At 35.6% G+C, this 26,381-nt stretch overlaps 1 protein-coding gene across 4 annotated transcripts in view; it reads left to right on the top strand.

The window, feature by feature from the left end:
- Nucleotides 1-26,381, top strand: part of LOC150091209 (nuclear receptor subfamily 2 group C member 2-like) — a 595,426-nt gene that overhangs the window by 213,179 nt on the left and 355,866 nt on the right. For all 4 annotated transcript variants that reach the window (XM_090374734.1, XM_090374740.1, XM_090374722.1 and 1 more), the window contains one exon: nucleotides 6,300-6,439. In XM_090374734.1, the coding sequence (XP_090230860.1) occupies nucleotides 6,334-6,439 (106 nt within the window). In that variant the 5' untranslated portion in view covers nucleotides 6,300-6,333. The remainder of the gene's footprint in view (nucleotides 1-6,299; nucleotides 6,440-26,381) is intronic.

Genomic DNA, 26,381 nt, shown 5'->3' with positions numbered 1-26,381 from the left:
CTAGTTTAGTTAGTATGTACATATTACAGTACATATTAATTCTTCCGATTATCACGTATATTCTTCCAAATTTCACGTATCATTTAATTTTTTAATTGGTAAGGTAATAAAGGGTAAATTTGCACTTAATATATCTTTACTTTTATAGCTGTGGATAATATTCCTCCTATTTTTGCTAATTAGAATCGCTGTTTAATTGAATTAAAATTCAATTCACAAACGTGATCACAATGACTGGCACTTATTACACATCGTACAGTGAACGGTACTTTACAATGGTGACTCCATCGTAACATGATTTGATTGTACAGTGAACCAATTGTAAAGGGGGGCATTGTATTTTTAACTATTTACGTGAAACTTCAGATTGGGGCAGCCGCTTAATCGGGCCAAAATGCACTAGTCCTGATGTGTCCCAGATAACCGGAATCGACTGTATTATTATTTATTATTATTCTTAGATATACAATATGTACCAAAAAAAATATACTAATAATAATAATAAATAATGATAAAATTTTGACACTTTTGGGGGGGACCTTGTTACTACAAACCTCGTTATTACAAAATGTGAAAATTTAGATCCCTTGAACTTTGTATTAATGAGATTCCACTGTAATAAAGGCTATATATCATTTCTTTGGATAAATAAATCATTGTTAAAGCATAAACTATTGTTTTGTTGACCTTTATTTAGCATTACTATGGTCAAATTTCATTGTTGAGAATGTGACTTCTGTTTTTAGCATTACGTCTATTGGAAATAAATTCCTTCTTTATAAGTTTTCGCTTTATGAGCACACACTAGGAACAAATTAAGTTGTGAAAGTGGGGAATACCTGTGTGTATATATATACAGTAGGCCCTTGATTTAGCATTAGCATTAGTAGAGGCATACAATGCAAGAAAGCAAGCTTATGCAGCATCAGCCAAAAAAAAAAAAAAAAAAAAACCCTCCCATTTCATCCCTCCATTTATTCCAAATTGCCTGTCCTGCTCAGCCTTAAATTTGTTTAGGCTATTAGCTTCCACAACAAAAGATTGAAGCCTGTTCCACCAATCAACTACCCACTAGCTAAAGGCAAAATTTTGCACATCTATTCTACAACTATCTTTCCTCAATTTGAAACTGTGCCCTATCAGCATTCAGCTTGCTCAATGCATTCAGGGCCTTATACACCTCAATCAGATCACCTCGCAGGTGCCTACTCTCCAGGCGCTGCAATTTGCAGAACTTGAGCTTTTCCTGGTAAGAGCAGCGCTTTGTTCCCTTCCCATTACCAGTCTTGTTTTCCTTCTTTGTACTTGTTCTAGCAAATCTACATCCTTCCTAAAATGAGGCCTCCAGACCTGTACACAGTAGTCTAGTTGTGTGACCTGACCATTGCCTTGTATAATGGGATAATCACCTCTTTGTCCCTGCTAGCAAAATTCCTAGATATCATTGACAAGACTCCGTGACCTGCCCTGGCAGCCCATCTGCACTACTCGGTGAACTTCGTATTTGACTGCACAATTACCCTCAGATCTTTTTCACTTTCCACTTCCCCGAGTGTAGTACCACACAGTTGGTACATTTCTCTTCGGTTACTGCTACCCATATGCAGTACTTTGCATTTGTCAATGTTAAACTTCAGTTTCCACTTCTCACCCCATTTTCCCACCTTACCTAGATCCAGTTGCAGTAGCATACTGTCTTTACTGTTGTTAACAACCTTGCGGACCTTTCTATCATCTGCAAACTTGGACATTAAACCTGATATACCTTCATCAATATCATTGATAAATATACAAAACAACAATGGGCCCAACACCGAACCCTAGGGACCTCCACTAATAACATTTGTCCATGAAGAGCACCATCCATTGATTACCACTCTCTGTCGTCTCCCACTCAACCATCTCTTTATCCATTGTAACAACTTACCCTTAATGCCTTACCTCTCCAATTTGTATAGCAGTCTTCCTTGTACAACAGTATTTAAAGCTTTCCTGAAATCCAAGTATATGATATAAAAATTAATTTTGGCATCCAGTTCCTTTGTGACCACATCATAGTATCCAATCAAATTGGTCAGACAAGACCTCCCTTCAACAAACCCATGCTCTGTCTTAACTATTACTGCAGTCTTGTCTAGATGATCCTGCAATACTTCTTTAACCAGTGATTCCATTATTTTTCCTGGAACACAAGTTAAACTAACAGGTCTGTAGTTTAGTTACTTGTGTCACGTTTTGAACCCCCTTTGTGAATTGGTGGTACATTTGCACACCACCAGTCCATGGGGACCTCCACTGAGTCCAAGGACTTTTATTAGTTCATTAAACAGACTAATTGGGGGAAGCGGTGTCTGCTATTATTGAAAGTCTGCTAAAATGAATGTATTTTAAAAACATATTAATAATGAACTTAAAATCTACAGGATGTATTAAAATGTTATTATAATGTATACATTATTATTACATTATTATGATTATTATAATGTACATTGAGCAATTCAGCCAAAACATCTGTTAAAAATATAAAAATAAATCTATGACAGGAACCGAATTTTTATTTTAATTAAACCCCTCAAAAACTATACAATGTAACTAATGGAGTGTTTCCACCATTTTTTAAAAATTTTTTTTTTTACCTTAAAGTCACACAAAGTTGTTTTCAATGTGAACATTTGTTTTTTTCATTTAATTCCATTTTATAGGGGAAAAATACTTAAATTCTTAAACTCCATTGAATAAAAAAATATACAAAAAACATTAAAAATACCTAATATTTAATATTAATATTAACTTAATTAAAAGAATCACAATTTTCAGAGTCAGAAACAACTGTTATATGGAGGGAGAGGTGTTAATTCCTTGCTGGTAGAGGGTGCTGGTGAAACAGATCCAGTTGATGAAGTGGTCTTGAAGAAATCATCAAGCTTCAGTTGCCTTACACCTTGGTGCTGCTTCCTTATTACTGTAGATTGAAATTCTCTAAAATGTTCATAATAAGGAAGCACATCAGGGTCTGATGATGATTCAATATAATGTATGATGTCATCCATATGTTGTCTTATAACAGACAATTTAGGATGCAATACAACTGATTCTTCATCTTTGTCATCATCGTTTTCCACAATCTCTCCTTCAGAAAAATTTGATAGCCTGGAACACCATCATTTTCGAGCCACTGTTCCACATCATTCTCAGTTGCATTTTTGTTACCGGCCCTCAGAAGAGTGTCCCAAAAATTAGGCGCCTCAACTCCCTCAAAGTCCATTTCAAGTTCTACGTCGTACAACTTCTTCTAAACATTGGTCAAGGTAGTAATCTTCATATCTTTCCATGCAGCTGTTAAGTTGAAGATAGCAGATCTGATGTTGTATGTATGTAAGTTTTGCAATGTTCTGGTGCCTCTTGTATCCTCTTCTGAGTCTTCTCTTTATTCCAAAACAACCGTCATCTCTTCCAAAAACTTCTTCTTATACAACCTCTTACATGCAATGATTACACCCTGATCCATCGGCTGTATCAGTGAAGTAGGGTTAGGAGGCAGAAAAACACATTTTATTCCCCCATCCCTACTAACTAACCTCTCAGCATTAGGGTGAGCAGGTGCATTATCTAGCAGTAAAAGTCTTTATTCCATTAGAAGGAATTTTCAGCACATCTGTCTGATAGCATTGCAAATCAGACAGATATGCTGTCTGATGTACGATGCCATTATATATAAATAGATTCTAAATGTTTCCTTTAGGACAGAAATTTTTTGTCCATTAAATTGAGGGCCTATATATATATATATATATTTTTTTTTTTTTTTAATTATTATTATTTATTTATTTATTTTTTTGTTTATATTTATATGCATAATATATAAGTAGTAATCTGTTCGCTACCCTGGTCAGGTTTTTTTAAGCTATTGTTTATAATTGGATGAAATGGTTCCAGAATGGCCATGAATTTGACATGGTCATTTTGGAAAGGTTTCATCCACCAGTAAACAACCACCTTACTAAGACAAACATTACCAAATGTAGTTCTGAATACATGGAAGTTTTTGGGTACATTTTTTTCCCCATTCGTCACACGAAAGTTGATTCTCATTTTCATCTCTATTGCTCTTGAGACATCTAAGATCTCAACTTCCCATCGTCTGTGATCACTATGATTCATCTGTCTTCAATACTAGTTATTATTGCTTCATTTTCCACTCCACCAAAGCAATAATGCTTTGGTGGAGTGGAAAATGGCTCGAACAAGTAATGTGGTGATTCTGCTCTTACTATTCTTTGTCACCTTAGTCATCTACCTCCCTTGCTTCTTAATAATTGAAGTCATCTTTGAAATGGATATCCTCCAGCTGTTAAGAACTACATTTGGTACTGATCAATTAAGGAAAGCTTTGTTTTTCTGTGGGTGAAATGTTTCTAAAATATCCAAGCATCTCTCCCAAAAGTGGCATTTGGTGCCAAGATGAGTAAGCATTGGAGGGGGGAGTCATTCAATCCAGGACTCTTCCCCCACATTTTGGGGGTACTGGTTTGAACTGCTTCCCACACCATCAAATAAATAATGAGCAGTTCTTGTTAAATCTGAGGTGCAAATTTTCTCCCACAGTATTTTATTTACTGATTTTATCTTCATTCTGGAAAGCAGCAAGTAGAAGAAATTCAGGATACTGACATTATATCTTAAAAATCTGGCATTACAGCGAGTTGTACAAATTTACTTCAATATGTTTTGGCGAGTACTACAGACACAATAATGCACGAGTCACCTAAATATCTACAGTCTGGCATTACAGCGAGTTGTAACTTACTTCAATATGTTTGGCAAGTACTATAGACACAATAATGCATGAGTAACCTACAGTAAGTCTGACGTAATGCTTATTGCAATGAACATGTTTTATGTATTTCATCCTGTTTTTGAAATGAGCGATTTTATTGAGGAGTGAACTTGCATCAAACTTTGTTTCAAATTAGGGAAACTTTTAACTGAAATCTGTGAAATATTAAAATTAGCATTTCAGATAAAATGCTGTACATCTGTAATCATATGTAGACATTTTCTGTGGTTTTAACTTCAAGTAGTGTCACTTGGCCATCAAAGGTGATTAGGGCTGGCCTCCTCCATTGTCAAAATCAATGATTCAACACTCATGTTCGTGATATTATTAGGACTCAGTGCTTAACTATCTGTGTATTTACTAATGTAGATAGTATTTCTTGTGCACATGTTATTCAAATTTTTAAAACAAAATTTGAGAATGGGACATGGTTCAACCAACTTTGTGCCTGCATGTTAGGATCTTTGTCAGTTTGCACCTGTTGACCCAGACTGTTTCTTCCATTGTTGCTGGTGATGAATCATGGACATGACTGTACCCCAGAAACCAAGACCAGTTCTCTAAGTGGAAGATCTATCTTCTCCAGTTGCTCAAAAATGCAACCCAGTCTCAATAGTGCTTATTTTCCCCCATCCCTTCTCCCCAGAGGTAATTTTCATCATGAATTTGTCTCAAACAGTCATCCAGGAATATAAACAGTTCTGGAGAAATTGCGTAATACCATTCAGAGAAAATGGAAAATTGTGCTTTTAGGATTAGCACTTGTATTATGATGCTGTTGTGCACCCTCAGTGCTTTCCATTTAAGAATTTCTTGTGAAGTACTCTATCACTGTAGTGCCCTATCTGCCATATTCACTGGAATTAGCTCCTTGTATTTTTTTTATTTATTTTTTTTTGGGTTTCCCAAGCTTAAAGTGCCATTGTGAAAGGTCACAGATTTGCAACAACACCAAGGAAGTTTTCTTCCAGAATTTAACATATTAGATTTCTTCCAAAAGTTGCAGAAGCACTGGAACTGGTGTATACAGTGTTGAGGAGACTCGTAAATATGATCCATCCGAATAGTTGGTAAGCTTCATTTCACAAATATTCGTTCAGTTCCTCAAAACATTTTGATCACACCTTATACAGACTAAATACAGTGGCTCTACATCTCAGACTACTGATCCAAAATATAAATAATCCTAGCTGCAACTTTAATGTTTATTGAATGGAAATGGAAGTAATTGTTCTACATGTATTGAAATTGGTATTTCAGACTATAAAATACTGTAAATTTATGGAACTAAAAAAGCATGATGTTTCCTTCTAATTAAAAAAGAACTAATAGTATTGTTCATGTTCATTATATGTATATGCCATATCAATTTTCATATTAGTTTGGTAGTTATACTAGATATAAATGCATTTCTCATACATGCAGTTCTATTAATTGCAAAACTTACTTTTTTTTTTATCAGGAAACTGAAGAAACAAATTCAGTGAGGGCATTGAATGGCCTCACTGGATGACTGTTTTCCTGACAAGGAATGCAACAATGCTGCAACTTCTTTTACCATGACATCAAACAAGGATGCTCCTGCCAGTTTGTCAACATTAGGTAATATATTCAAGAATAAATAAAAACCTTTGCAAATATATCTTATTGCTTTTAAGTCTATTCACAAATCTGTAAGGTACCTGTTATCTTCACCACACGCCTCCACCTGAAAGTAAAAACTTGACTCCTATTGAGCAGATTTTTAGAAATATACATTGAACCATATAAAATTTCATTAAAATCATAGAAATATAAACCTAAAAATTAATTTTCTTTTTTTATGCATTATTTATCAATATATATATATATATATATATATACACACATACAGTATGCGCCAGGTATAGTGATCACGTTTGCATTTTGATTCTAATAAGCAAAAATCGACAGATATTATCCAGAGGCTATAAAAATAAAGATATAAAGCACAAATTTATACTTTATTACCAAAGGTTTATTACAAATTAAATGATACATGAAAATTGGGAGAATATTATCCACAGGTTAGCAAAATAAAAAAATAAATTTACACTTACGTACATAGCTTAATTAACATACATATTAAATATAACACTTTGTAATATGATTATAATTTAAAGTAGTCACTTATTTTAGTTGTTATTTGGTTTTTAGGAGCATTAGCAACTAAGGCCATATTGCTCCAGGGATATGCGGTGGTCATTCCCTGACCTTTCTGCATCCTCCGTATTTGGTGGTCACAAGCTTGAACCCCGGTCTAATCAAGAAGCGTGTATTAAGCACTGCTGCTCCTGCCCACCTCGCTACGAATGCGCCACTTACTTTAGATTGCTTTCAATTATCACTACAAAGTCTATTTATAGATTTTTCAATATTGTATAACAGTCTGTATTCACGATTACTTGCACCAGTTTTTTCAAACGCTTTTCTCGGGACAGCTATAGCTTCATGAGTTTGTCGTTTTGTAACTGGAATTCGTTTGGGTTCATTTTCCTTCTCCTCTTTGGCGAAATTATCTTAACAGACTGGGCAATTTATTCATCTGTTAAATAAATCTGTAGTAACTTTTAGATCACCATCTATGTTCACCACCCAATCATCAAACTCCTGTTACCCCACGTCTTCAGTGTTTTCAACGTGATCAGTATCGTGAATTAGTTGAGCCTCATGAATAATTAATTCATATTTTTTGAAACAGTTGAGGTTTTGGAAATCTCATTCGAAGCAACGGGTGCTTCGAATGAGTTATCTGGAACGGTTATCTGCTTTGCGATATTAGATGTTCTCAAACCATCATCTGTAGACTGGATAATCCTTCGCTTCATATCCGATCTACAAACGGTCTTAACATTTTTTCTTATTCCCTGGTTGAGAGGTTGAATCAGTGATGTGGTATTCAAAGATAGAAAAACTGATTCAATGTTTTTGAAAGTCAACTTTGGCTGAACTGGGCAGTTGTCCAAAACCAATGCAATTTATTTGTTTTTTTTTATCCAATTGCAAAATCCCATTTACGAAGATAATCTTCAAATAGAGAAGCTGTCATCCTAGTGTTGGCATTATTGGCATATTCAACAGGCAGCTATTTTATACTCGTTTAAAACATCTAGGCGATTTACTCTTGCCTATAGCTAACTGCTTCATCATGGTTGTTCCAATCATGTTGCATGTTAAAAGAACTGTAATTCTGTCTTTGACCCTCTTTCCTGCAGATGCAGAGGAATTTTTAAAAATCATGCAATGGTGTGTGGTAGCCCTGTAGTACAGCCCTGTTTCCTCTGTATTCAAAATGTCTTCGGGATTATAAGTGCTTAACACAGTTTGCTAAGAGGTTTTCAGCTAGTTGTCAGCTGCAGAACTATCGGAATCCTGTTTTTCCTCCATGAAGTTTTTTGTAAATAATATCATGCCTCTCCTTCCATCTTGTCAGCCCTCCGTCCGTCACCTTAAATTCTTTGTGTAATTTTTCAGCAAAATCACTAGTTTTTTGAAGAAGAATGCCACGATTGATTGGTGCATTAAATGAGCTGGCCTGTTTGAACCAAATGAACAAAGCTACATCTACTCTTTGGCATTTCCCTTCCTTTTTCTAGTTTCATTAATCACATTAGTGCTTAATGTATGATGTGATTTTAATAATTTTGATAAAGATGACTGAGGCACTCCTAATTTTACTGGCGCTCCTCTTTGAGACATATTGCCTACATTTAATTTATCGTATGTTTCTATAATTCGTAACTTATCTTTTACACTCAAATTCACTCTTTCTGTTCACTGACTTTTTTTTTTTGGTAGTAAAATTTAAAACACAGTAAAAAAGACGTGATAAGCATTAGTCAATAACAAAGTTCATGGTACATGCAAATTGGAACTAACATGACACACGCAAGTGAGATGAAGTTTAGATATAGAAATGAAGAACAGAGTTCAGTGAAAGGAAAACACATTTCAACATAACATGGAAACACAGGATTCCAGCTATCCGTATTATCCCAAATGCAATAAGATCTAGTTTATTACCCATTTATTGCACTAACAGAAAAGCCCAGTAAACCAGAAACTGCAAATTGTTTTAACGGCTGTGACCTCCAGAAATGTGCTTTTGAAAAATATCACAGAGGCATTCAGAATTTGATCATTATAACTGAAGATGTGATTCTAATAAATGATGAAAGTGTGGTGCATTTTCTTGTTTTGAATTTGTTCTTTGAAATTCGATTCTATAAAGCAACTGATTCTAATAACAGTGATCCTATAGTGTGTGTGTGTGTGTGTGTGTGTGTGTGTGTGTGTGTGTGTGTGTGTGTGTGTGTGTGTGTGTGTGTGTGTGTAATGCAAATTCCCAAACATGATGCCTAAAATACAATTAATTTGAATCTTAAAAAATAATATTAAATACGTGCCAGTAGCATGGCAAAACAGTAGAGCGAAAAAATCAAATTAATCTAAAAAAAAACCCGGAAGGGGAGAGAAAAGGTAACAAGGCAAAACCTATTGTAGATAAAACTCTCCTAATTAATTTAGAAATTAAAATTACAATTTTAAAATAATAAACTGTACAAGCGAATTATATAAAAATTTTAGTGGGACCTCCCTAATGGGTGCCAAGTCCAAATTGCGTGAAATATCACAAAGAGAGACATATTCTGACTACAATAAAACAAATTAACAAAAATAGACTGACCATTATGCTCCATATCATTGGAAGACCACAAGGGATTCACTGCATTTCAATCGCTAGACAAATCACTGCAACGGCGAATCGATTGAAGGCTCAGCCCCACTCGGATCCTCCAGTCGAACTGCCGATGCAGAGGATTTGAATAGCGATGGTCCTTAGGCAATGAATAATAAATAATAGAACAGGCAAGCACTCCAAAGTAAGGCCATACCACTGACTTGCTATGTAAACTTAACCAGATTATGTAGGAAAAAATTAATGAACTACAGAGGGTGGCACAAGTGCAGCATTAGCAGATCAACCCACTACTGCCTTATAATATACATATAATTTGAATAAAGAACTATAGTTGGAAGAACAACAGAGTTTATTATTTTATAATTGTAATTTTAATTTCTAAATTAGTTAGGAGAGTTTCAGCTACAATAGGTTTTGTCTTATTACCTTTTCTCTTCCCTTCCCGGTTTTTTATTAGATTAATTTGATATTTTTGCTCTACTGTTTTGCGTGCTACTGGCATGTATTTGATATTATTTTTAGTTAAAATTCATATTAATTCTCTCTCTCTCTCTCTCTCTCTCACTCTCTCTCTCTCTCTCTCTCACTCTCTCTCTCTCTCTCTCTCTATATATATATGTGTGTGTGTGTGTGTGTAGTAATACCCCGACTTACGCGAACTCGGACGTTACGCGGTTCTTGATTATAGTGGGCGGCAGTGTTGCCAAACGAAAAAATCAAGAACCGCGATATATGGTGCGACGGCGGAGAGTGAGAGCGAAAGATGAACAAAATTCAACTTTACTGCGCATGAGCTGCACACATATACAAGAATTTGTGTTCCAACTGTCATATTTATATGTGTGCATTCGAACTAGTGCTCAACGTTTGTCGGAAATTACATCGTTTTCATGAGAGAAATAGATTGCGTCGGTCGAGCCGTATACAGTCAGTCCTCGTATAACACATGTTTACACTACACGAATTCGATCATACACTATTTATAAATACGGTAACGATATCTTATAATATAACACGAACCGAATTGGCTTATGCACGATTCGCCTTTGTGTTTACAAGAAATGGCAGTCGAACGCAGAATCACCCCAACCGAACGCAACACGATAGGAATGAAGAGAAGATTCTGAAAATGTATTTGTTTTAGGGGAAACACATTTCACCATAATAACGTAAGAACCAACATAATTCCAGCTATTGGTATGCAATTAGATGGAGTTTACTACCAGTTTATAACAGATTCCACTAGCAGAAATGCAACTGGATTTTTGTTTTATGGTAGTAACCCTAGAAATGTGAGGTGTTAATAGTGTATCTCTGCCTTTATGGTGTTGTTTATTCAGTTGCTACATGCGCGCAGCTTTGTTTATGCGTATCAAACGTGCCTCCTCGTTTTGTAATTGTGCTTTCCCTAAAAATGAGTAAAATACTTAAAAGGTGTGCAAAGGAAGCGTACTGGTGAAGACACTGCAGATTCAGAGGGAAAAAGAAAAGCAATTATCGATAAAAAGAAGCAGACTGGGTCAAAAATTCTTACCCGGGAAAATTTATAGTGTCCTCATACTATGGTTTATGGCCAAAATCACACAGGCCCATCGGGGTTTCCCCAGTAAGGCTTATGGCCAGTCCGCCTCTGTTGATAGAGAAAAAATATGAAATTGTGAAATGCTTTGAGCGAAATGAAAGACCATGTGATATTGCATGTGCTACAGGCCTAAATGAGGCAACGGCGAAAAGCACATGACAATTGCAAACTTGACAGGTCTTAGCTCAATTGAAAAGGGCTTAAAAATTTTAGAAAACATAGACTACAACGAAGAACACGTTATAGTTACAAAGCAAGGAATAAAAAAATTATTAGCTTGCTACGAAGAAATTCTGCGTGAAAAAAAGAAGTCTCTGTGTCGTCAGACGAATTTGTTAGATTTTATGAAGCCATCGACATCGAAATAACTTTTTTACGTATGTCATTTATTTTTTTTAATACATATTTTGTATTAATATGTATAAAGAACTGCAATTTTATTGATATTTTTCTTCTAAACTAGTGTTTTTGTTAGTCCTTGGTCCCAATTAAACAAAATTTATATGTATTTATATGCAAAGTTGTACCCTGACTTACACAAATTCGACTTAAGCGATTTTTGTCGGACCCACCTATCGCGTAACTTCGGGGTATTACTGTATTTGTATATATATATATACACAATGCTTTTTTTTGTAAAAAAATATGTGCCGGTACTTATCCTTTGCTATCGGGAAAAATTGAAAATTAAAAGTACTCTAATCCCCCCCCCCCATATTGTTACTTTAGTAGTATTTTTTTTTTAGAATAAGAACAAGAAATTAAGTATATTAGCACAGTTTATTAAGCATAAATTTATTATTCAAGTATATAAAAAAATAAGTAAAATGTGAGTAAAATAAGTAAAAATAATTTCGTAATAAAGTTTTTGTAGAATATTCAAAATTTTTATTAAGTTCTCGTCCGACACCCTATGTCGACTTCTTTTCCTGCTCTTTGTATTGGTTGCTGAATGTCGTTTCCGAAGCAGCCACGAATCAACATGTTTTGCTGGATCGCAGCACGTCAGCGGACAGCCCACAATTTTAAGAAACAGTAGTGAAGAAACTGTTTTTGTTATCAACGAAGTGCTAGTTGGCGATCAGATTTATTTCTGAAAATCCTCGTTCACATTCACTCGGTGAAATTGGTATCGTACACAGAGCGTTCATCAAATACTTCAATTCTTCGGAAACCTTCTTATCAATTAGGTATCCACGAATTGCATTCAACTCTAATAACTTCATTTTCACCAAATGCCAACATTTCATGTTTAGTAGGTTTAATACCTTCGTTGTCCTTGTTTTCCTTCTCTCGTCATCAGTATTGTCACTAGTTCTTAAATTTAAATTTTTTTTCTTTTCTTTTTTTGAAAGTGTCCAAAATATCAGTATCATTCGGATATTCAGGTAAAAGTGTAAACAGAGATAGGGAAAATTTTCGGAAAAATGTGGAAAACGCACTTCCGTGAAATAACAGCAATTATTTATGGGGTAAAAGGAAATCACTTTTCTAATTCTCGAATGGGGTGCTTACAGTTGATTCACAGAGGTGTCCAACCTATGACCCGCGAGGAAAGTGAACTAAAACAGCATTTTAAATTTTATTATCAAAAAATTTTTCTCATTAAATGTTTTGCTCAGTAAATGTAATTGTGTATTTTACTTAATTAAATTTTTGAATATTTTCAATTTTACTTTTACATGCAATAAGATATCGAAAATGTAACACACTAAAGAAACTTTGAATTTTTTTGAATATGGCCCCGGTACTGGAAAAGGTTGGACACCACTGCAGTAGAAGGTGGGCCAGAGCCCATTGGGAATATCCCTTGATCTGCTCACTCTTGACCAGCGCGACTTCTCCGTATGTGGGACAGGTGGTCGGATAGGTTTTACCAGGTACCACTAAGTTATACAATACTAATCACTTTAGCTGTCTTAATTTGTGCAGCAGCACTAATTGCTTGAAGGTGAGAAATGCAAACAGGCCGTACCAAGTTAATTCTCTGTTAATCCGTTCGCTATATGAAAATTTTCTTCCCTCAACCGAAACTGTTTTAAATGTAACTTCCAAGGGGAATTTAAAATAATTAAACAGAGGTCCGACTGAGTAATTTAGAATTATAAAAATGGTTATACAGTTTTATATAGAAAATATCATAACAATAGACAGTAAAAAATGCAAATTTAGTTAAATCATTTTAAGCTTATTTGAATAGTAGGTAAACATGTGAAAAAATTTACGGAATATTATAAATTTCGAAGTGCATTGCATCCAAATGTCACACGTCACTGTTAATAAAGGTGCCGGTATGCCGTACCGTTGCGTACTGTCACAAAAAAAACACTGTATATATATATATATATATATATATATATATATATTATATGTTATTTGTAGGTTTTTGTATAAGTAATTTGAATGAAACTATTCGCCTATCTTGTGAATGGCTGCATAGATAGAGCTAGTAAGTATATATATTTTTTTATGTAAATGCTGTGTATTACAGTTAAAAGTTATTGTCTGGCTGTTCAGATAACGGAAGGCAAAATTAGGAAGGTAATTAGGATAGAAATAGATACTTCTGCTCTCATATTCCACTAACAGCTCAAAGTATGAAAGAATTTTAGTTGTGGGAAAGTAAACAGTATATGACTGAAGAATATAAAGCTGGTGCTCAGGTTATCTGGGAGTGCAGTTTCCTGTCCATGTTAGTAATGGTCCTGGACATGATAGATATATGCATTCGGAAGTGGTTGTGTGTATATCTGTTTGCACCAAATTTTTATCTTATAATTAAAATTATATGCGTTCAGAAGTTTGTTGTTTGTTTGTTATTTGGTTTTAGGAGCATTAGCAGCTAAGGCCATATTACTCCGAGGATATGCGGTGGTCATTTCCTGACCTTTCCACATCCTCCGTATTTGGTGGTCATGGGCTCGAACCCCGGTCTAATCAAGAAGTGTGTGCTACGTACTGCTGCTCCTGCCCACCTGGCTGCGGAGGTGCCTGCATTCAGAAGTGATTTCTGTATGTCCTAAAATCTTATACAGGTAGTTCCTGACTTTAAGAGTTAAGTCGTTCCTGGTGAATGCTCGTAAAGCGGGAATTTATTTCCCATAGACAGTGTTAAAAACGGGAGTTACATTCTCAACAATGAAATTAGTTAGCTAATTAGTTTATGTTTAAACAATGATTGATCGATTTATTCAAAGAAATGAAAACTTAACCTGTAAAATCAAGCAAATTATAATAAAAAAGAAATTATTTATGACTTACAAATGTTAAAGAATGTTTATTCTTCTTCTTCATCGACTAAATGCACACTCGGTGATCACTCATTATTAGCTGGCCACTCGTTGGTTTTTTTGCACAAGGAGTCGTCTTCCTCAGAAATGCTTCAAGAGGCATTTGTTTCCAAGATAATCTTCTCTTTTCTTTATAAATTTCATGATTGTATGCATAAGCATTTTTTAACGGCACACGCAAGTGAGATTGCAACTAACACGATTTTCACAGAGTAACACATTTACGAAGCTTAAAAAAAAAAAAAAAAAAGGAATGAAGAGAAGATTCTGAAAATTTATTTATGTTTTGTATGTGATTGAAGGTTGCAGTGAAGGGGAATACATTTCACCATAGTAACGTAAAAATCCACACAATTCTAGTTATCGGTATTTTCACAAATGCAATAAGATCAAGTTTACTACCTGTTTATAATTAGATGCATTAACAGAAAAGCCCAATAAACCAGAAAATGCAAATTGTTTTTATTGTTTTATGGTCGTGACCACCATAAAAATATCAGCAAAACCATTCAAAATTGATTCCTACAACAGAACATATGATAACAATGAAAGTGTTGTGCTTTTTAGTGATTTGAATTGGTAACTAATACAATTTACATTATAAAATGACCTTTTACAGAGATAAATAGCTTAGTTATATAGTGAAAATTTCAACTTCCAAGGTCTTGTGTTCGCATTACGATATTTTCACGATACGATGGTGTCTCTGGAATGGATTAATATTGTAACGCGGAGTGCACTGTATTGTATAGCTATGTGTGTGTGTGTGTGGTTTGAAATGCTCTATTTATGAATGTTTAACATTCATCCTTTGCAATTAACATTCATATTTTCGATTTTGTTGATACTTGATACTTGGGGGGAAAAAAACAAAAAAAAACTCGTAAAGCGGAAACTGCCTGTACTTAAAATTCAAATTAAAGATCTATTTAACTTTACTGTATACTCTTGTACTTATTATTTTAAACTAAAGTTTTTAAACTTAAATTAGTGGGTAACTGGTTGATATATGTGAAACGGTATATTCAGGATGTCACACCATTTCGCTGTTTCAGCAAAATATGCTGAAATAGTCCATATATACAGCTTAACATTTCAGTAGTTTCCTATATATACACCTTAGAGTAGTAACCAAAAAATTATTAAATGAAATGAGTTTATTTAAATATGTACAGGTAACCGTGGCATCTACGATATGTTACCTTTACTTTAACAATTTTTTTTATTAAAAATAAGATCCAAGTATTATTTAAAATTAATTAGTAGTTATTAATTAAAAATGTGAAATGGCGAAATATGTTAAAAAAAAAGAAAATTTCAAGCCACAACGAGAACTTACTGTGCTGCACATTGCCGACTGAACCAAAAAATAAAATGATTCAGTTGCTTTGCTGTGTTAAATTTTGAGATTGCCGTCCAAGATTTTGATATTCAAGATGCTAGTTTTATTTTAGGTTAGCATTCTTGCTTTATTTTAGTTTAATTTATTGTAGTTAGACATGGGATGTATATAGAATTAATTATTAGACTTTGATTGTCATAATTATTTTATTTTAGTTTATATTTTTTACTTTTTCGGGTGTATATATTCGATGCATATAATATTAGACTTTTTTTTTTTTTTTTTTTAATTATTTTTTACATTTTCCCATTTTGTGCATTTTCACGTGCATTACCATATTTTTCCCGGATTACATAGGCTCAATCCTGGTCTGTAGGAGGTCGCCACTTAAGCTCACGACAGAGGGTGGCAATCTCGAAATTTAATGCAGCAAAGTAACTCAATCATTTTATGGGTCTGTCGGCAATGTGCAGCACGGTAAGTCCTCGCTGTGGCTTTTTTTTTTTTTTTTAAACATATTTTGCCATTTCATATTTTTAATTAATGACTACTTATTAATTTTAAATAATACTTTGATCTTATTTTTAATAAAAAAAAATTTTAAGTAAAGGTATTTAAATAAATTCATAAAAACTCATTTAATTTAATAATTTTTTGGCCACAACACTAAGGTATATGTAATGTATAGGAAACTACTGAAACATTAAAGGTTGTATATGTGGTCTATTTCAACCTATGTTGCTGAAATAGTGAAATGGTGTGGCGTACTGAAGGAGTACCATTTTACATATATCAGCCAGTTAATTTGGGTAACTGATGTAGCAGAGTGGTCAGGAGCACGAGTTGTTGTTGTTGTTATGGTGCATAAGCTACTTTGGCTATAATGCGCCAGGAGCACGAGTGCAGCAGCACACACTCTTTGAGTGGATCGGGGTTCAAGCCCGTGGCTGCTAAATATGATTAACATTTGTATTGTAAATTGATATATTGTAAATTCCACTGACCTAGTGGTCATGCCAGAGTATAAACAAGAACATTTTTTTTTTAAATTTAAGTTTAAAACTTTAATTTAAAACAATAACAACATAAGTATAAGAGTATACAGTAAAGTTAAATAGAATTTTAATTTGAAGTTGTTGTTGTTTGGTTTTTAGGAGCATTAGCAACTAAGGCTATATTGCTCCGGGAATATGTGGTGGTCATTCCCTGACCTTTCCGCATCCTTCGTATTTGGTGGTGACGGGCTCGAACCCCGGTCTAATCAAGAAGTGTGTGCTACGCACTGCTGCTCCTTCCCACCTGGCTACGGAGGCACCTTAATTTGAAGAATAATTTTAATAAGTATAAGAATTTGGTGCAAAGAGATATACAGACAACCACTTCAGAATTCATATAATTTTAATTATAAGATAAAATTTTTGTGCATACCACTTCCGAATGCATATAACTACCATGTCCAGGGCTGTTGCTAACGTGGATGGGAAATTGTGCTCCCGGATAACCTCAGCACCAGCTTTATATTCTTCAGTCATATACTGTTTACTTTCCTACAACTAAAATTCTTTCACACTCTGAGCTATTAGTGTAATATAAGGGCAGGAGTGTCTATTTCTATCCTGATTACCTTCCTAATTTTGCCTCCCATTAGCTGAACAGCCAGACAATGACTTTTAATTAAAATTCACATTTACATTGAAAAAAAAAAAAAAAAATATATATATATATATATATATACACACACACACACACACACACATTGGGCGGTTATAAAATAAGTTTCCCTATTCAGTGGACCCTAGTGTCAAAATGGTTAGAGATGGCGCTGTGAAAATCAATGGGTATGTCATTTAGGGTATGGGGAAGCAATTTGTAGAAGAAAAAAAAAATAATAATTAAAATTTCCTCTATCAGGGAAGAAACTGGCACTGTAAACATGATGAATTACTTAACATAGGATTAAATTTTAATATCTGAACTTAGGAATCTACAGATATTGTTCTGTGTGTTTTCCTTCACTTGAGATGACATTCTGAAAATGAAGAACTGCGTGCGACATAGTTTTACATAGCAGCTATATGTTTAATGCTTGCTTTCAAATCAACAAGCATCTGTATGCTGCCACGGTAAACTCTGTCTTTCGGGTATCCCCATAGCAGAAATTGCAGGGATTAAAGTCTTGTGATCGGGCTAGCCAGAACTGCAGAAAGTCTCTAGAAATGATGCGATAATTTCTGAACGTTCAACGCAGCAGTTCCTTCACTTGTCGGCCAACATGGGGAGGGCCACCATATGGCACGAACACTACGGTCTCCAAGCATTGCCTTTCTTGCAGTGCAGGATTAATATGATCTTGCATCCACACCATACTGTAATATATGGATTCTGTAGTGGATGAACGAGAAGTTCCCCATATTTGGCTGTTTTGTGTATTTACAGGCCCCATGAAGAGTGAAATGTGCCTCATCAAACCAAAAGATCATTCGAGCCTATGTATTGTCAAGTTCCATACAAGCCAGAAATCGTAGAGCAAAGTCTATTTGTTGTTGCTGATCACAAGACTTTAGTTCTTGCACTACGTGAATCTTGTATAGGAACCAGCATAAAATTATTTGAAGCACTTTATACACAGGAGACCAAAGAAGGTTCAGCTCTCTTGAGACACTTATGGCAGGCACTGCTGACTGGTAGTGTTTCACATTCTGACCTGGGGGCCATTGCAACTGCCACTTCATCCACTACCTCCATTCCAATGCATGGTTGTCCCCTGCCTGGAATTCCACCTAACTTCCCGGTCGCTTCAAATTTATTTATTAGTTTTCAAAGCCCCACTGACATCAAAGGTCCTTTACTCAAACGTTGAAGTTTCCGATATTCACTTAGTGTTACTATTGCATTAGTGTTACTATTATTCTGGTAGAACAGTTTTACTAAAAGAGCACATTCCTTTTTTATAATAGCCATAATGGTTATTGATGGTGGCGTTTACTTTCTGCTTTCATGTAACAGGATGTCATTTACGTAAGCAGCGTGTCTTGAAGCAAATGACAACTTTATATATGTGCAGCGCAGTTTCCCCCTAGCGGCAGAAATTTGATTTAAAAAATTTCTTATAAAAATCACTTTCCCATACCCTAAATGACATACCCACCGATTTTCACAGTGCTAACTAACCATTTTGACACAAGGGTCTCCTGAATAGGGAAGCTTATTTTATAACCACCCAGTATACACCAATGAGCCAAAACATTATGACCACCTACCTAATATGATGTTGGTCCTCCATGTGCAGCCAAAACAGCTCGTACCCGGCGAGGCATCAATGCTACAAGGTTTCTAAATGTAGTATCTTGTAGTATCTGGTACCAACACGTAGCCAGCAGATCCTAACTCCTGTAAGGTCTGTGGTTGAGATGCCACAGATCAGAGTTGCTGTTCCAACACAAACCACAGATGCTCGATGGGATCGATGTCAGGGGATTTTTGAAAGCCGGGAAGGTACCTGGAAATCTTCCTCATGTTCCGTGAACCAATCTCGAACAATCCGGGTGGTGTGGCATGGCACATTATCCTGCTTAAGGACAGAACCGCTAGAGGGGAAGACCGTTGCCATGAAAGGGTATACCTGGTCAGCAGTGATGTTTAGGTAGGTGGTAGATGTCAAAGTGCCCGGCATATGGATGACTGGACCCAGGGTGTCCCAGTAGAACATTGCCCAAAACATGACACCACAGCCACCGACTTGTTTTCATACCACAGTACATCCAGGCAGCATCACTTACCCAGGTAAGTGATGCCCATGTACCCAGCCATCCACCCACATGGGTGCAACAGGAAACATGATTCATCGGACCAGACAATCTTCTTCCAATCACTCAAGGTCCATTTTCGATGCTCGCATGCCCATTGCAAGTGCTGTCGCCGGTGAACTGTGGTTAGCATGGGCACTCAGAGAGCTTGCAGCTACGCAGCCCCGTTTTCAGCAGGGTTCGATGTAGTGTGCATTGTGACACATTACTCCCATCACCAGCATTCCAATTACTGGCTAGTTGCACCATAGTCTTCCTTCTGTTGCTGTGTACCATCTGGGAGAGCCTTCGCTGACGTTGAGCATCAATGAGCCATGGTTCGTGGATTTCCCCCTCCTCGGACCACTTTCTGTAGGTACTAACCACGGCTGACCATGAGCACCCCACCAGCTGTGCTGTTTCAGATATACTCTGACCCAGTCATCTAGCCATTACAATTTGTCCTTTGTCAAACTCCCTTAAGTCTGCTGCTTTCCCATCTGAAGAACAAGAATAACACTGATTAACGGAGCTCAGTATCGGGTGTTTTTTGTACTGTGTCCTGACCTGCGCATGCGCCATAGTTCACCTGCAGTTGCTCTTTGATTTGCATAACGACTCCTGTCATAATGTTTTAGCTCATCAGTGTGTATATATATATATATATTATATATATATATTCAGGCAATCCCCATATAACATGGTACTCCTACAACACGGTTTGAGAATTGCAGGAGACCTTTCGTAACACTGTAGTTTTGAGCTTTTGTGCTGAGAAAACCTTACTATTATGTTAGATGTAATTTTCAATGTTTCCATTCTTTTTTGTGAATCCCTGCTGTTGATTCACTAGCTGTTATCAACTTCATGATATTTTTCTAAATCACATTTCTGGAGGTCACTACCATAAAACAATAAAAACAATTTGCAGTTTCCGGTTTAGTGGTCTTTTCTGTTAGTGTAATCAATTATAAATGGGTTGTAAACTAGATCTTCTTGCATTTGCTATAGTACCGATAACTGGAACTCTGTGGGTTTTCATGTTTTTATGGTGAAATGTGTTTCCCCTTCTATGAAATATTCAATCATAGAAAAAAACATAAATAAATTTTCAAAAACTCATTATTCTGTATCTCGCTTATGCGTATCGTGTTTTTTGCAACTTGTGTGTGTGCCGGATGCTTTGTTATTAATTGCTTATCATTTTTACTGTTTTCAGTTTTACAAAAAAAAAAAAAAAATCAGTGAACAGAAATATCAATTAGTTAGTATGTACATGTTACAGTATTTATTAATTAAGCTATGTACGTAAGCGTAAATTTATTTTTATTTTGCTAACTGGAAAATATTCTTCCAATTTTCACGTAACTTTGTTAATTGGTAAGATAATAAAGTTAAATTTTGCTTTATATCATTAAAGTGGAGGTCCACTGTATTTTGTTGGGTGATCCCTGGGTTAGTTTCTGTGCTATTGAACTTGTGCTTGTTTGAGACCATAAAAAATTGTGACTTCAAAGTGTGGAGATCATGACCTTTAAAGAGAGTAGAAGGTACAAGTAATCTAGATGCTGCAGAAAAGATTGTGCTTAGCAGAGGAAGAGGAAGAAAAATTAAATGAACGTACATTACTGACATAAGTATTATAGTTTGTAAGTCAGTTATTACTATCATAAAAATAAAAGTTGTAATATTAAGTTATTACTACTATAAAAATTAAGTTTCCGATTGTTATAAAAAAATGGCGTATTTTTATTAGCTTTTGGAACGTAACTCCCCTTTATGTACTGGTCTTTTGTTCCATATAACAAGGTTTCCCATCACACGAGATTTTGTAGGAACCAAACTACTGTGTTATACGACGGTTACCTGTATATGTATACAGGCAACTCTCAGCTTAAGAATGAGCTGCGTTCCAAGACATTGTTCGTTATATGTTTTATTCGTTATGTGTATCTTGAATTCCTGAGCTCTTATGATATGTATCGTATACATTATAAGCTTTTTTTAAAGCATTAAAACCATGTACCAAACATCAAATGGTCTTTTCAGTAAGTTTTATTATAATGTATATATAGCAATACCCCGCATAGCACTGACAATTAGTACTGAAACTGTTCCATGTTATGTGAAACCATGCTGATTGAGGTATAATTATAATGGGTTTTAAATGAATGCGTACCAGAGAAACAGTCTATAAACAAATTATAATAAATCTATAAACAATTTGTGCTTGATAGCCAATTAAAAGGATTTGAAATAAAAAATATTGCAAAAAATTTATTAATGAAAAGGTAACATCATGAGAGATGTGAAAAAAGCTTTATTGTTTATTTGGGTATTTCAAAAATGAAGTTTGGTGAAGTCATCTCTTCTTTTTCTCAACATACAAGTCTTTGTAGCATTGAATCCCATCTTATAAAATTTGCTATATCTCGATGCTACACCCAACATTTGAATCTCCATTCATAATTGCCTCGCAGGCCATGTCAAGCCCCGAAAAACTTTCTTCAATTCTTTTGGTGCCACTTCAGTGTTATCCACTTCAGAATTGTTTTTCTCTTCTTCATATGCAATTTTCTCATCAATTTGAAGGAGAGTTGCATCATCCAAGTTATTTGCATGCGAGTCAATGCAATCACGTACATTGCCAGTGTCCGAAGGTTCGAATCCCAAACATTTTCCGATCTTCACAATGTCTTTGGCAGTTGTCTGAGCTTGCAATTCAAAACCAATGAAATCATTTTCCAAATGGGGCAAAACATGCTGTCAAACATAATGCATGTTATTTGCAATGATTTCTAACCAAGATGCAGATATATTTTCGATTGTATTTAAAGGGGTAAAAAAAAAAAAAAAACTGAAATGAAAAGTTTGAAAAGCTACCACGTTGTCTCGTCAGGATGGAATTAAGAATACTGAACACTGTTGCCACTGACTGCGTGAGGGGACTACTGACATATGTGCAGCATATATGAGACAATAGAGTTGGCACCACAGCATATATGTACCTGTACCTAGGCTATGACAATGCAGCATACATGTCTAGGCTATTGAATGAGTTTTAATGTGTACAGTAAATTTTCAACTTAAATTTAATTAAAAACCGTGTTATAGTGAAACCCGTGCTGTTTGAAGTAGTGTTAAGTGAGGTATTGCTGTATGCAGTTGTGTTATGGCTTATATATGTATGTATTATGCAATATGTAACGTAAATTAAAATAAGAAAAGAATAAAAAGACAAAAAGACATACTTTTTAATTAAAAACATAGAGTTACAAAATAGAAATAAAGAAAATGAGTACTAACATAATATATGTACCGTACATACATATGTATTCAACTTTTACTCATCAATATCTTCAGTCGAGTTCAATATTTTCCACATAAGTAACACTAGGTGCAGATGAGGTAGATGGAAGGACGTCTGGTGATGAAAAGTCCAAAAGTTCTCTTACATCAGTCACATCAAGGTTGAGGTCCATTTTATTGCGCAGTTCAACAATTTATTCAGTCACGGGTTCTACTGCCTCCTCAAAATCACTTAAATTATTCACAAGTTTTTCCATACACCATTCAAGTTTGTTTCCTTCACATCCCCCCCCCCAGGTGCCAGCAATGTTTTGCAATGCATTATAAATGTTGTATGCCTTAGTTTTATTAACCAAGAACAGTTCAGTATAATTATCTTATAATAATTTTCTGATAATTATTGTAATAAATACATTTTTTAAAAGTTTGTTTATTTAAATCTTACAATTATGTTCACTGTACGTTTGGCATTTTGTTTTATAAGGAGCTCTATCTATTGGCGACTTTAAGAAATTTTGAATGAATTGTGACGTTCACAATTCATTCAAATTGTATCGTTATAGCAAATGTTCGTAAACCAAGAGTTGTCTATATATATATTGAAGACTAAATGCACAAGGCATAATGTTTTATGGGTTGAAATTAACTATATAATATTGCTGTAAATACACCACAGTTTATCCATAAATTTAACTACTTGAGTAGTGTAAAGGCATCATTTGATTTTATCTCATGTTATGACTACCTTCACAACGAGATACTAGGTATTGCACTACTTCAAATAAATAATGCTTCTCTAATAGAGGAGACTGCTGTTATTTATTCTCAATGCACACGACTACCCAGATGGCACGGTTTCAGAGCTTGTTGGCTCACTCATTGGTGGGCGGGCAGGTACACTAATAATGCAAATGCGAAAAATATAAAACCCTGATAATGCAAAAGACCTGGAGATAATTGTGCAGTCAGATATGAAGTTCTCTGAGCAGTGAAGATGGCCTGTTAAGACAACACATGGGGTTTTGGATAATTATCTCCTTATACAGGTATAGGGAGGTGATTCTTCTGTTGTATAAAGCAATGGTTAAGCCACATTTTGAATACATACAAGTTTGGAAGCCTCACTTTAGGAAGGATGTAGATCTTTTGGAATGGTCGAAGAGAAGAGAAATGAGATTAGTGAGGGGAAGTAAAGTGGTGCTCTTGAGTGAGGCCTCAGTTCTGCCAATTTCAACATCTAAAGACTAAGCACCTGTGATTTTGAGATGCCAAGACTTTGAATGGACTGAGCAAGCTCCCTGCTAATGCAATCCTTCCCTTCATACAGACTATACACATACAAGGGGACATAAATTCAATTGGGGGTAGGATGGTTGCTACTAGATGTGTGGAAAGTTTCCTTCACCCAGCAGGCTGGCTGCTAGTTAGTACACTGGACCGAACCTAATGGTAACTCTCTAGGAGGCTTCTGGATCAGCTAGTGTAATCTTGTTACCTCTACTCTGCCAGATAGTGACTGGAGGGAGTCCGAGTAGTGTGTATGCGGGGGTCATTGTCGAGTCCACATTATGTCAAGGATCAGGGTATATTTTTACCATGTGTACACCCTATCCGAAAATTTCATTACTTCATACAGCGTGTCTCCCCCACACTTTTTCTTATTATTGAATACACCATGAATTGTCAAACTAAAAGAGTAAGCTTATATGTGAAAAGATATAAACCTCCCAAACACTTCCTAGTTCATTTCACAAATATGCGTGGTCTCAGTCCTAATCTCAACAACGCCCATTTCCTCTAGCAGTCTGCCAAACCTGATGTACTTTTTCTCACAGAATCTCAGTTATCGATTGATTCAACTACGGCTCATCTCAGTTGCCCCAATTATTTGCTTTCACCTCAAATGATTCCTTTCACCTCAAAGGTGGTATTTGTGCATATGTCCATTCCGATATTCCCTGTCAGAGAATTGGTAATTTGGAATCTCCTCTTTTCGATCTTCTCTAGCTTAAAATCTCTCTACCTCATTCTGTCAAATTCATCTGTTGTTTCTACCGTTCTCCCAACTCCACTAATCACTTGGAGCTCTCTCTTTGCAGCTTGACTTTCTATCAGTGAGGTAAATTTCCTTGGTGATTTTAATGCTCACAACTCCAGCTGGCTTCCATTTTCTAGTCACACCAACCCAGCTGATTGAGATGCTAAGGCTTTTGCAATTACTAATGACCTTGTACAGATTATTCATTTACCTACAAGAATACTAGACAATCCTAACGATGCCAACACGCTTGATCTTTTTCTCACAAACAACCTTTCTAAGTACGCGGTCGAAGCGAGTGGTCCTTTAGGCACCTCAGATCAAAACTTTGTGATTGGGAATAGCCATGAGCCTTTATCTCATGGCTATTCCCAACCTCGCATTGTTGTTTGGCATTAGAAGAATGCATTATGGGATGACCTGTGAGATTTCTTTTCTTCTTTTCCTTGGTTGTATTACTGTTTCAAAACTTCTGATGTCAGCGTTTGTTCAGATCGTGTCAGTGAAATTATTCTTGTAGCAGTGGAATCATTTGTTCCACTCTCCACTTTAAAATCTCATCCTTTATCTAAACCTTGGTTTCCAATAAATGTGCTAAGGCTGTTCAAGAGAAGAACATTGCATATCGTAATTGGCTTGTTTCCAATTCTTCAGTTTCATTTTCTGCCTACACCAAAGCTCGCAACAATTGTAAAGCAGTTATTAATCAGTCCAAACTAGATTTTGAACAAGCTACGAGTAGAAAACTTGCTTCTTGCCCTAATGGTAGCACACATTCTGGTCTCTTGCCAAAGCTAGTGGCCGCAACTTTTGGCCATCTCTGCTCCCACATCTGTCAAAACCAGATGGTTCTGTTGTCACTTCAGCTAAGGATAAAGCTGACTTGCTAGCATCCCATTTTTCTTCCAACTCATGTATTAACGATCTTGGTAAAACACCTTCCACCATTTCCAACATGCTCCATTCAGTGCCTCCTGTCATCTTCTGTCAAAAGGATGTCAGAAGGATTTTGATGAATCTCGATGCTAAGAAAGCTCCAGGTCTCGATGGTATTTCTCCACTTGTTCTTAAAACCTGTGCTTCTGAACTTACTCCTGTTCTTTGCCGCTTTTTTCACTTTCCAAAGGTGTTTTTCCTTTTGCTTGGAAATTTGCTGATATCCAGCCAGTTCCTAAAAAGGTGACAAATCCCTCTCATCCAATTATCATCCCATTGTAATACTTCTATTCTTTCTAAAGTAATGAAGAACTCAATTAACCACCAACTCTTAAACTACCTAGAAACCTTCTGTCTGATCAATGATTGCCAGTATGTATTCCGTCAGTGTCCATCCACTGGTGATATTCTGGCTTATGTTACCCATTTAGGACAGATTCAGTGGAAAAGTTTGGTGAAACACAAAGGCTTTCGATCATATTTGGCATAAAGGTGTTCTAAACAAGCTTCCATCTTATGGTTTGCCAACTGTTTTTTTTTAA

This window comes from Mastigoproctus giganteus, chromosome 1, assembly GCF_048544385.1.
Source record: "Mastigoproctus giganteus isolate SK-2022 chromosome 1, ASM4854438v1, whole genome shotgun sequence".
Classification (NCBI taxonomy): domain Eukaryota; kingdom Metazoa; phylum Arthropoda; class Arachnida; order Uropygi; family Thelyphonidae; genus Mastigoproctus; species Mastigoproctus giganteus.
This window is presented reverse-complemented; position numbering and strand designations above follow the sequence as displayed.